Source organism: Sus scrofa, chromosome 9, assembly GCF_054392235.1.
Source record: "Sus scrofa isolate SSC_HxYL_T2T_F1_AM1 chromosome 9, Sscrofa_HxYL_maternal_Yorkshire_Landrace_v2.0, whole genome shotgun sequence".
NCBI lineage: Eukaryota > Metazoa > Chordata > Mammalia > Artiodactyla > Suidae > Sus > Sus scrofa.
Window position 1 is genome coordinate 126,302,024 of NC_139391.1, and position 13,135 is coordinate 126,315,158.

The 13,135-nt window shown below is 39.8% G+C and overlaps 1 protein-coding gene across 21 annotated transcripts in view; it reads right to left on the bottom strand.

Moving 5' to 3' along the window:
- Positions 1-68: 68 nt before the first annotated feature.
- The window catches only part of TOR1AIP2 (torsin 1A interacting protein 2), a 40,356-nt gene continuing 27,289 nt past the window's right edge, over positions 69-13,135 (bottom strand). For 11 of the 21 annotated variants that reach the window (XM_021102143.2, XM_084974461.1, XM_084974463.1 and 8 more), the window contains 4 exons: positions 12,328-12,505; positions 9,600-10,130; positions 6,730-6,831; positions 69-5,737 (listed from right to left, as the gene is read on the bottom strand). In XM_021102143.2, coding sequence (XP_020957802.2) covers positions 4,977-5,737; positions 6,730-6,831; positions 9,600-10,130; positions 12,328-12,361 — 1,428 coding nt within the window. In that variant the 5' untranslated portion in view covers positions 12,362-12,505 and the 3' untranslated portion in view covers positions 69-4,976. 21 annotated transcript variants of the gene reach the window in all.

Sequence of the window (13,135 nt, forward strand, 5' to 3'; positions counted from 1 at the left end):
CATTATTGACCCCATGCCCATTTCTATAAATTTACTATTTTAAGAATTATAATCAAGAATCAGTCAACTGAGAAAAATTAAGATTTATTTTTGGTAAAACCAGACGTCTGATTTGAATAAGGCACATCCTTCAACATCTATAAGAAACAAATGCGAAAGCAATCATGGTTACATAAGAAGGGGAAGGCCAAGAATTTTGACATGAATACTGGCAAAGCCCATTTATTTTTTAAGTAAAAAAAAAAAAAGAGCAGATGCATTATTGGAGAGTCGGCGTCCTACTTCTTTCATGACAGGGATGGCAAAAAGACTTACATCTCTTGTAATCTGATCAACGTGTAGCAGCTGCCTAGAGCTCTGGGATGAGAATGCTGAGTTAGTGGGAGCACAGAGAGAGGGAGGCTGTAATGGCTGTGAGCTATTGTGGCAAGCATCATAGCTTCTTGCCAGCTCTATCCTACCTACTCAGCCTGCTGCTTCCCAAGTCCAAAATGTTCTTTTTGGTTCTGCTATTAACCAAGGGCAAATTTCGTTTATAAGCCTCAATGAGGAAAAATGGGAGATCATTCCCAGTACAGGAACCAAGCTATGGATTTTCAAAGACATGAAAACAAGCTGAAATAAACACAGCATGTAGTACTGGAAGGAAAGGCACTGAAGACTAAAGTATTTATATGTTTAGAGATTATTTACAGACCTGGGGTATGCTGGCTGTGCTCTCAGGCTGCTAGGATAAGGTTAGTGTTCTTAACTAGTTGATACATATATATTTAAAAACAAGTTGAAAAGCACTGCCGTATACAGAACTGATCAGGCAGTAGAGTAGTTGGAAATGAATTTCAGTAGTCCAGTCTCAGTCTGAATGAGGCAAATTTAGGGCCCACACCATCAGCTCCTTCACAACCTAACACCTAAAACTTAACCCAGTAGAAATAAGGCATATTTTAAAGTCATCTGGAAAAACTTCTCTCTAGAATTGGTAACATCTTCTTTGCAAATATATTACTATTCATAATGAGTATTTCCCATGTGACTCCTAAGCCTAAGTATTTTATAATCTCATAAACACTCTCAGCAAATATTTTAAAGTAATCATTCCCTTATGTTATCAACATTCCCATTAAATAAGTGATACATAGTGTTCAAGGTACTTTATAATTTTGAAAAAACAACAACAACAAAAAGGAAAACCACTATGACTTTTCAACAAATACATTTCAAAGTGAAATATAGTAGGCTCGGATTGGTGAACCAAATATTAAAATGAAGATTAATACTTAACTAATTATAATTTGAAAAAGAGATTAAAAACTGCTTTTATAAAATGATACATTGAAGGCTTCACAATGAGGATTGGTTTATTTTTTATAAGGGCTATATTTTATTTTCCGATGATAAAAGAAAAAAGGTATATTCCTATCAGAAAGTACTTCTCTTACAAATAAACTGTGTAAGGATATAAACTTGATTGCCATGAAATGATAACTTTAATCATCTAATGAAAGTTATCATTTAAGTAATTTAAATAAAGTTATGATTCATTATATCTTCAATTTGTTTTTGAAGTACTTTACCCCTGACAATGCTGCATAAAAACTGTGGTCAGATACGTGGAAATAGAGCCCTGGTGAGGATCATCTTGTTGAATTGCTACCATTTAACACGCGGAGTTTGTTGGTTATATTTTAACATCATTGCACATTAAACAAAGTGCAAATCAAACAATAAAAAACTGAAAGGGTCGAAACCATCTCAGCGGCGAACACTGTTCAGCTGGGTCACTGGCTGGAAGATGGCAGGTCGCAGGCCAGCCGAGCCTTACTCACCATGAAGCTTGACTGTTTTCAAATGAAGTATATTGAAATTCTCTCATGGGTTTAAAAAACAGAAATAGAATAAAAAGCATTGCTACCTTTAGTTATATGACTCCCTGGAACTTCTCTGCCAACCCTTGGGAACTGGGAAACCTAAAATTTACCCCACTGGGGGAAAAAACTCAAGTCGAGAGACAGTTTATAATTCTACCAGTTGCTTCTAGAATTCTGGTATCACTTAAAAAGTGATATTTACATTAATATATAATGTAACAAGAGTTGTTCTGGAGTTCCGATTGTGGCACAGCAGAAACAAATCCAACTAGTATCCATGAGGATAAGAGTTCGATCCCTGGCTTCACTCAGTGGGTTAAGGATCCGGCATGGCTGGGAGCTGCAGTTTAGGTCACAGACACAGCTCAGATCCCACATTGCTGTGGCTGTGGTGTAGGCTGGCGGCTATAGCTCCAAATTGACCCCTAGCCTAGGTAACATTTGGGTATCCTATGTGGTATCATATGCCCACAAGTCAGCAGGCTTTCTCAAACAAGCAAACTAACGAAAGATGAACTACCAGATACATGAACGAAAATTTGGAAACTTGAAAATTGAAAAAAATTTTTTAAAAGAGATAGAATTGAAGAGAAAAGAAATTAAGAGTACATTAGATAATAGATTTTATTTGTACATTTAAAAATATAAAGTTCTATGCTTTTACAATAATCATTTTATTCATGATAATAAGACCCAGAGCTAATATGCTACTTCCTTTAAAAATGAGTTTTGAAATAGTGGACAGAAAGCTGACAACAGTTTCTGCGGATTGCACGTATACATGGAAGGAGAAGTGTTTTTTAACAACGGCCAAACAGGAAAAAAAAAAGGTGCGATTTTGAAAATGTTTTTCTAAATTATGCTGAATGGAACTGATGAAAAACTATATTCAACTAAATGAAGACATCTTTGTCTCAGCTGTGACCTAAGTCATTGACAGATGAGATGTGTACATTCCACGCTGGTTCTTTATAGATCTGAGGTAGCACAGGTCAGCAGGCCAACATAGCATCCTACAAGGCACCACTGGTTTTGTGTGATGTAATGCTGGCATCTGAGATCTAGAAATGCCAAAAAAACAAAACAAAACCTAATAGGGTATATAGATTTTTCTTCAGTTGCCACTGATTTTATATTGGATTGGCAGTGACGGGATACTCACTGGGCTTTAACTTTTTGTTCAGGAAGGGGGTCTCCTCAATTTCACAAAGTCTCAAAGTATTTTTCCTGTGATATTTTCAAATAGATTCTTCCCCCATGCCTTTATGGTCTCTGTTTAGGTGTCAATAAGGACCCTATATTTTCTTACTGTTTCCGAAAATCCTTCCATACTTTAATCACATGACTTAAGGGTGTGTGTCTGTACACACACACACACACACGCACACACACACACTGCTCTCCTAGCAGCAGAGAGGCCAAAACCTAGCCGAAATATTCCAAGTTCATGGTGATGGTTCTGTGTAAGCAGTGTCATGGGGACAGATCCTTTACTAGGTCAAGATCATATTATTAAAGCTCTGCTTTCAGAGTTGAAATGCAAATCAACAATCACTGTCTCCATAAACACTGCTCTCAAGCTTTCTGACAGTCACAGAACACAGTCTAACAATTAAGGTGGGCTGTTTAAATCTCAGATTCTTTCTTTCATTTCTAAGTATAACGTATCTTGCATTTTTCTAATTGTTAACCCAATGGTACTAGGTGGTAAAGAAATGAGCTGCACTATGCAATGTTCCATCATTGCGTAACAAGTAGACAGTGCGGGAAAGCGATGCTGACATACCCATATAAAAATCCACTGTGCAATTGGTGATTTTTTTTTTTTTTTTGGTGCAGCGCAGTGGCTTGATGTGGGATCTCAGTTCCCAGACTAGGGACTGAACCCAGGCCACAGTGGTGAAAGCATAAAATCCTAACCCCTAGACCACCAAGGAACTCCATCAATTGGTTATTAAAATCTGTTCTGCTTAAAGGGCACTGAAACTCCCATCTTACACAATTATAAAATTTCATTCGAGGGAAACAGAAACAAACTTTAAAAAGCATAGAAATATGCTAGTAAATATTAGTTTATTCATTCTCGCTTTTCATCTGTAGGTCTTGATCTTTCAAAAACTGCACGTTTCTAAGATAAACCGGTTTCTAAGATAAACCTGTATTTCATTCTCTTCCTACTCACGAGTTTTAATATATTCATTTTTTTAACCATTTCCTATGTTCTAAGATGTTTTTTCACTTAATCAATGATTTTTGAGCTTCATCAGTGGAACTCTTTATTCCAATTAAATCTTAGGGAGGGTCTCAATATAGAAAAGGGGCAAAAGCAGAACTGCTTTGATCCAGAAGGGAGGGGTGTCTGCAAACAGATGGAAAATCACTGCTCTCAATCATTCAAGAAAGCTGAAGCAGAGATACAGCCAACTGGAATTTCTTCATTTGCAGTGACTACTGTTTCCAATTTCTAAGAACGTTTCTCGAGTTCAGCTGCTTTTACCTCGGCGCTCATTTGACGGGAGAAAAACAGAGCTAGTGCCTCACACATAGTACTTCGGTAAATAAATGTGTGGATGCTTATTTCCTTTTTCATACTATTCAAAAGTGCAAAGATGTGTGTGCTATAATCCCACACCTAGGTTATTAAAATCAGTTTTAAAAATATTTAACATGTGATAGAAATTTTTTTTTTAAAATTTCACTGCTTTGTAACTAATTGCTTTACTGCGAGCCCAAATACGATCCAAAGGGCTCCTCAGACTCTCAAGAAAACAAAAATCCCCTGTAGGTATTCGGGGACGATCATCTGCCCATGCATGGATTCTGTTGCCCTATTTTTGGATTAAGAAAATACTTCTCAGTTTTACATTCCTGATGTGCTCGAAAGGCAAGGGAAAAAGGTCAGATCAACTTTTAGCTTTGTCAAGCGTAGATCAGAAGGATTGTACAAAACGTTAAAAAAAAAAAAAAATGCCAATTTCGAAAATCAGCTCATTTGTGCCTTCCAGGCTATTTCCTCGCATTCAGCAACCTCCTTCCACGTAAACAGAAGCCTTTTCAACTGCCTTTTTTAATAACCCCACGCCTCCCACAAGCAGCTCTGTGCGTGGCTTAGAGAAAGCAGCCGTGTTCTTCGATGCTCCTCACGGGCTGGACGGGCAGCACCAGGTGGGAAATCCGGCTCCAGAGCCCGCTCAGTTTGTCGGAATCCATGTGGTTGAAGGACCGGGGGGTGTGAGCGTTGGTAAACCTCTCCCAGAGGAGATCGCGCACTTTCTCTTCCGTTTCCCTTGGGCCGACACTTGCTTCCAGCGTTTCCTCCTCCAGCAGGACGGTCAGGACCAGGGCCACGTCTTTAAAGGCGGCGTTCTCGTGGTCGCAGTACTTGTAGAAGATCAGGGTGGAGCCTGCAGGGAGGGACTCAAAGCGATGTACCACAGCAGCCTTCCTGCCCTTCTCGAACGCCGAGCTCAGCTCCAGGTCCACCGACTGCTTCACCGCATCACTGTCCTGCCAGGTTCTTCCAGCCCCGTCGATCTGAATGGCCGAGACTTTCTGGAAGGCTGTGTAGGCATCTGCGACATGGTGGCTCAGGCACTTCAGGGTCTCTTTTCCCTCTCGAGCTGCTGTGAATATGAGGGTGGCTGGCTCGGTGGGGTTCGAAGCATTGAGGTGCTTCTGGAGAAACTTCCGTCCTCTCTGCCACAAAAAGGAACTCTGGCCCGGAAACTTGGCCTTCAGTTGGCTGAAATGAACCAAGAAGGCCTCCAAAGCTGGATTTGGGGGCACTTGCTGGGCTGGAGAGGAATAGTAGCTATGAACTGAACTTAGCAAAACAAGAGTCAGAACCAAGAAGCCAAGAAAGATGGAGCCTGTCAGAGAAAAGAGAAAATAAAATGAAAACAAAAACAAAAACAAAACTGAATTGAGGTGGATACACTACCAAATTTTACTGGTTGTGGTGAGGTTCTTTTGCCTAAATCTTGTCAACTCTCAGCTACTGAAGGTGACCAGAAATACCTTTTCTTTAATTTCTTACATAGGTGAACACACAGCATCTTTGTTAAAAGGTAAAAACTAAGCTTATGTAACGAATGATGTGATTTATAAATGAACTAGGAGTACATTCGATCTTCTCAAAAGTATCTACTACCTATAATAGGCCATTTTTTCCTAAAGGAACAACATGTAAAAATGCCACTGGAGAAGTTAACACTCTCTCACAGAAAAGGCAGTTTTAACAGGGAACTATATTCAATATCTTGTAATAACCTATAATGGAAAATAATTTTTAAAAATTGAATCATTTTGCTATACACCTGAAACTAACCCAATATTGTAAATCAACTAAAAAGGAAAAAAGACAGTTACAGTGTCTTTTTTATGAAAAACCCTTCCTCCTGCAGGAATTCCCGTTTGGTTAAGGATGACAAAATATTGGCAACACCCCTAAAGGGGAAAAATGCCCAAAACTCTATTGCTCTATTCTGATAGTACTATCAAACTTTTCTTTCTCTTTTTCTTAGGGCTGCACCCATGGCAGCCATATGGAAGTTCCCAGGCTAGGGGTCAAATTGGAGCTGCAGCTGCCAGCCTATGCCACAGCCACAGCAATGCAGGATCTGAGCCATGTCTGCGACTTACACTGCAGCGCATGGCAATGCCAGATCCTTAACCCACTGAGCGGGGGCCAGGGATCAAACCAGTATCCTCATGGATCCTTGTTGGGTTTGTTACCGCTGAGTCACAATGGGAACTCCACTACCAAACACTTACAAAACATATTCAAACAATTCAAATCTGATAGTTTTCTAGCAAGTTCTCTGAGGATATATAAATGTGGACCAACCAGTTTTATTCTCACCGTAGCTCAAAAAATCCTTTTTATTAATCTTTCTTATGGTATCCTGTGCATTCTCTTTGTTTTCTTCCAATTTTTGTGTTTCCTGTTGGTGTCTCTCAGCCTCTGGGGAAAAACAGAAGGTTATTTTTAGACAGTGCACTAATGAGTATATATGCCTTCATACGTCTTACCAAAGCAAAGAATTATTTGATAGAGAGATTTCCATGCTTCACGAAATTTTGTTTTATACAAAGTTAGCTTTTCTGTCTTTTCCTTAAGGCTCGTTATTACCTTGATTCCAGTTAGAAGAATAAAATAAAATGCTCTGACATTCATTTAAGGACACTGTTGCTACATCTACAATTCTTCACTGGGCCTTATGTCAGGGACAAAGAAACAAGCATCCTAATACCGCAGCTGAGCCTATTTGAAATGGAATCCAACAACATGTACAAAATTAAGGGATTTAAGAAAAGTTGGCTGTCACAAGACTTAACATCACTGGGCGATGACCCTCTCATTCCAGTGTTCCTGTCTCCAAAGGCTCTTCAAGACCCCCAAGGACACAAATAACAGATGCTAAGTCGAGAGACAGGAGAGATTACTGTGCAGTCATAGCTTACTCTGCAAAAGAGCTTACCAAAAGCCAGCTTGCAACTTAGCAAATGAGGTATATGAAGCAACAAGATTAAGAAAATTTATAAACTATATAAAATTGTGGCTGTGAGGTGGGACACCGATCTTAAAAATGTATGCATGAAAAGGAGGGCGGTATTTTATAGACTCTAAGCTAAGTGGCTCTAGAGTCTAAATGTGAGAGTCTAAACCCAGTCATGTACCTCATATAACAGTGAAAGCTGAATACTGCCCATAACCCTCCCTGGAGAAGTAACTCAAGTGGGATATTCTATTAACATAAAGGAGCAGAGCCATCTTCACCCATCGGAGAGAGTTCACTTAGTCGTATCACACCAAAGAGTGGGTTTTTAAATATCATATTACAGAATTTAAGGACTAAAAGACTCTTTAAGGATCACCTACTCCAGCCCCTACCTTACCTATTGTGACAGGAAGTCCAGGGACGTTCAGGGCTTTGCCTAAGGTCACATAAAGAGAAGTGGCCAAAGTGAGACTAGAATGTGGTTTCTCATCTCCTAGATTAGCTCATTCCACTATATGAAGTTGCTTCCTACACATAAACTCTATCTTTAAAACAGTATTTTCTTCCTCTACGCAGTGAGCCTAGTGACACAAGGCTCATTGAAGAATTGTGGATGTAGCAACAGCATCCTTAAATGAATAATTCTGATGGCAGATAATGGCCCATACAAATCGCATCTATTCATTCACTCAACAAATATTCATAGGCATTCCTGCTGTGGCTTGGTGGGTTAAGAAGCCGCCTGCAGTGGCTTGGGTCACTGCAAAGGCATGTGTCTGATCCCCCACCTGGCACAGTGGGTTAAAGGATCTGGTGTTGCCACAGCTGTGGCATAGGTTGCAACTGTGGCCTGGATTCAGTCCTTGGCCCAGGAACTTCCATGTGCTGTGGGTGCAGCCATTAACAAAACAAAACAAAATAAAACCAGCAACAAAAATATTCATGAAGTCACTTCTCTGTGCCAAGTACCACAGGAACACAATGAATGAGAGGCACAGCCCTTGCCTTCACTGAAGTTACAGACTATGCTAATGATTAGCTAATGAAACATAATTGACATCAGCCACTGCTTTGTAGCGAAAGAGGAATTTCTAGCCCTAAGTCAAGTCCCTGGTGAACAGAATGTCTTATTTATATATTCCTTTGCTCTGGCAAATAGGCATTTAAGACTGAGCTCTGGGAGTTCCCGTTGTGGCACAGTGGTTAACGAATCCCACTAGGAGCCATGAGGTTGCGGATTCGATCCCTGGCCGCACTCAGCAGGTTAAGGATCCAGCATTGCCATGAGCTGTGGTGTAGGTCGCAGACATGGCTTGGATCTGGCGTGGCTGTCGCTGTAGTGTAGGCCAGCAGCTGTAGCTCTGATTCAACCGCTAGCCTGAGAACCTCCATATGCCCTGGGTTTGGCCCTGAAAAGACAAAATACACACACACACACAAAAAAAAAAAAAAAAAAAAAAAAAAAGACTGAGCTCTTCAGAGTACTTATAAAATATAAATCCACACAATCTAAATCCATACAATCACGGAAGGTACAAACTGGCAGAGACCAGCTAGATATCATCTTGTCTGACCTCCTCATTCTACAAATAGGAAACTGAAGTAGCAGGAACTCGAGAGACTTGCCTAAGGTCAGCCAAGTTAGGAGGTGGCAGGGCCACAACGAGAATCCACATTGTTTCAGTTCCAGTTAAAGCCTTAGCACATGCAACCATTATCTTCACAAGGGAAGATAAGATGCTTGTTTTCCTTCATGTACAACTGGGGAAAATCAGGTATAGAGAAATTAACTTGTTGGCTCAAAGTCCTATAAAACTGAAATGTGGCTAAGTTAAGGGTACCGTACCACTGATGTTGGTTTTAAGATATACCTATCTCTTGATTTATGGAGCATCTATTTTCCCCCAAAGTAGAAGACTGTAAAAAGTGAAAGTAAAAATAGGCTCATGAGCCATAAAAAAATCATACTGTAGTAATACAAATAAAGACTTGAAAAATGCAGCTTATGTGTGAGAAGCAACTTAATGTAGTGGAATGAGCCAGTTTAGGAGATGCGAAACCTCGTTCTAATCTCAACTCAGTCCTGTCTCCTTCTGTGGCCTGGGGCAAGGTGCAAAGGCCCTACTCCTAGGAAGGAAAGAGGGGCTCTCTGAAACGAAAGGCCCCTCCCATGCTGTGCTCCCAGGGACAAGCAGTACAAACCAGGACGGCAGCTCGGCGGTTCTCTTACCTGGAGCCAACAGTCGCTTCCTCAGCGTGTCCTGGCTCGGGGTGTCCAGCCTCGCACTGGAATGACCAGGACACGGGGCATCCTGAAGGTCAACAACAGGAGGCTCCTGTGAAGCTTGGGGTCTGCTGCCTATGTCCTCAGGGAGGGCTGCGGAGCTGCTCACCAAGGGGGCATCTGTTCTTTCGACCATGTCACTTGGAGAACAGGTGGGTTCTGGGGGTTCTGGATCCAAGGAGTCTTCAGCTGGACTTTCTGGAGGGAACTGATGCCCTTGTTCTCCATCCGGCAAACTCGGGCTGTTCTCACTTTCTGCATCCTTTGGATATTTCCCATAATTTGTTTCAGCGGGACTTTCTGATTGATCATCTGCATCTGTACTTCCTGGGCCAAGTGATTCTATCTCTTGATGGTCTTGGTTAAGACCAGAGGCAGGGTCTGGGGTCTGAGCTTCTTCAGTGGTCCTTGCTGGGACTGTAGTGTCTTGTGCCTGAGTATTTATTGGTGAATCATTTTCCAAATCCTTTTGAGGGTCTATTGAGATAAAAATTTATGATTTTTTTATTGAAAAAAGTTTCCTTATATTTTTTGTATTTTTACAAGGTCCCTGATTAATGAAAACACTTATATAGATTTTTACGGCTTACAAGGCACTCTTCCTAAACACTATTTCTCTAGATTTTCACTAAAGGTGATTGATTAAACAAATTTATTATCCTGTTAATAAATCTAACAATATTAATGTGAAACTATTTTGACCGACAAACCAACTGTTGGTAGTATTAAATACATCCTCTTTCCTAGTGAAATAATGGATCTAGGCAAGAGTCATCAATAGCAACTAACATCATTATGCAAAAGGCTGATGAGGAATTTTATAATAGATGGACCAGAATGACAACTGCTGAACCCACTGATCAGTCTTAACACCACAAAAAGAAGGAAAACCAGGCATCATTAACCTCCTGATTCAATGCAACTTTTAGAAAGTACACTATACCACGTATGAAGCATTCTTGCCAACCTGAAGCTAAATCTAGAGCTCACTACCAGTTTCCAAGAAATACAGGGATGGAGGGCTATATTAAATGCCTCAGGGGGAGTTCCTATTGTGGCTCAGAGGTAATGAACCTGACTAGTGTCCATGAGGATGTGGGTTTGATATCTGGCCTCCCTCAGTGGGTTAAGGATCCACTGTTGCTACGAGCCGTGGTGTAGGTTGCAGATACAGCTCAGATTCCACGTTGCTGTGTCTGTGGCACAGGCTTGCTTCTGTAGCTCCAATTCGATCCCTAGCCTGGGAACTTCCATATGCTGCAGGTATAGCCTTAAAAAGCAAAAAAGCTTCAGGAATATAATTAGCAAAACCCAGAATGAGGGAAATTCTAATAACAGCAGGAAATAAGAATAAATGGCAAGATAAGGAAAAAAGGAGGGGCAACTTACTGATTAAGAGCTGAGACACAGCAACAATGCATGGGCCACATTATTTAGATCCAGTGTCCAGCAAACCAACCGTTAAAGAAATAATTTATGAGACACTCAGAAAAATTTGAACATCAGATATTTGATGAGACTACGGAATTACTGTTCATCTTTTAGGTATGACAAAAGTATTGGGATAATGTTTTGAAAAAGGAATCCTCATCATTTATAGATAAGTATTCAAGCACTTATGGCTAAAATTATATGAGGTCTAGAATTTGGTTCAATTCAAAGATATGGGGGTAAGAAGAAGTTAAGGGAGTATAAATCAAACAACATTAGTCATATGTTGATGGCAGATGAAGCTGTTTGATGGTACATGGGATTCATTTCATCTCTCTTATTTTATATATATTTGTAATTTTCTACAATAAACCTCTAAAAAAAAGAGCAACCTAAAAGATATAGCAATCAAAATCAATATGTGGCCCAAATGTAAAGAATAAAAAAAGTTAAAAAAAAACCCAACTGTGAAGAAAAAAGATTATGAGATAACTGGGGAAATGGGAATATTGGCTGTATATGTGATGACAGTAAAGAATAACTATTAACTTAGTTTTGAGGTAAGATGATGCTATTTTGGTTCTGTTTTTTAAAATCTGTCTTTAAGAGATATAAGCTAAGGTACTGACAAATGAAATGATATAATGTCTGGGATGTGCACTTAAATAGTCCAGGGCAGGCAACGAGACTAGCATTATGTAGGCAAAAGATGAAGGGAGATACTGAGTACACAGGAGTTCATCATACTGTTGAACTTTTACGTATTCTAAAATATCCTTAATAAAATATTTCAATATGCTCTTCTCTTCTGAAGAAAAGCTACTTCATATTTTCCTTGTTTTATAGCTCCTATATATACATATGAGCAGGATAAAGAATTTAAATGTCACCTTTCCCTATAACGGAGTCTCCCTCTGAATCTATAGCATATCACAGCTTACTTCATGTTTTAAAATACACCTGTAAAGACGTGTCTGCCATTTATTTAAGATGCACTGTATTGTTCCAGTTCTATAGGTTCCTATCGTTGGAGTCTCTAAAACATTACTCATCTTCATCATCTGAGCCTGGTATTATGGTACAATTCAGGAAAGATGAAAAGAATAAGAATCACAACAAATCAAGCAATTAATGAACTTGTTTTTCACTTTTGCCCTTCAGTTTTAGTCATCAGAGCCTTCCTCTCTTAGCACAGCCCTAGCTTCCTACAGCACAAACCTGGTGCTGTACAAACTCGTCTTACCCTCCGGAAGATCCCTGAGACCTGTGTCGGTCATGTTTGCGCTCTGTCTCTTCAGACGTTGGGATCCTTTTCTCTTAGTGTCTGGCTTTTCTCGAAGGTGTCTTGTTTTCTTCTTGTCCCAAGCCCCACCAGGTTCATGCTTCTCCGGGACCCAAGAAACAAAGCATATATACGGTGACTAAAATAAAATGAAAAAGATGCATGACTTTTTATTCACCCGTGGGAGAAATGCCAATTTCAGCTTGATTTACTAAATCGGTTTCGTTTGAGAAGTATTTTATTTCCTCTCTAAAACCTTTCTAGTGAAGAAAAAAAAAATGTTTCCTGGCTTTCATGAGGATCATATTTCAAATCCTAGACTACAAACAGAAAAAAAAAGTTCAGATTATTAACCTCGCATAGATGCCATAACCTCCTAATACATTGCAGTGGGTCTGGAAGGATGTTAAAAATTAAAAAGTAAGACCAAGTGACCAAAATCTTGAAGAGAACCTCTTCGAAACTGAAAGGTAATTCTAAGTGCAAAAACCTAAGTCACTGAGCTCATCACTGCAGAGTTCCTTTATATCGTCAATTTCTGCCTAATATCAGTTTCTCAGAGTTTGCCTTTCAGAAACTTTCATGTATCATTAACAAGTAACAGTGAAGAGGGCCTGCCTGCTTAGATGGCTACCTTGGTATTAGAAAGACATACACAGTTGGCCTTTTGTCACCACTTTCTTTTTTTTTATAATGGTTTTTATTTTTTTCGTTATAGCTGGTTGACAGTGTTCTGTCAATTTTCTACTGTACAGCAAGGTGACCCAGT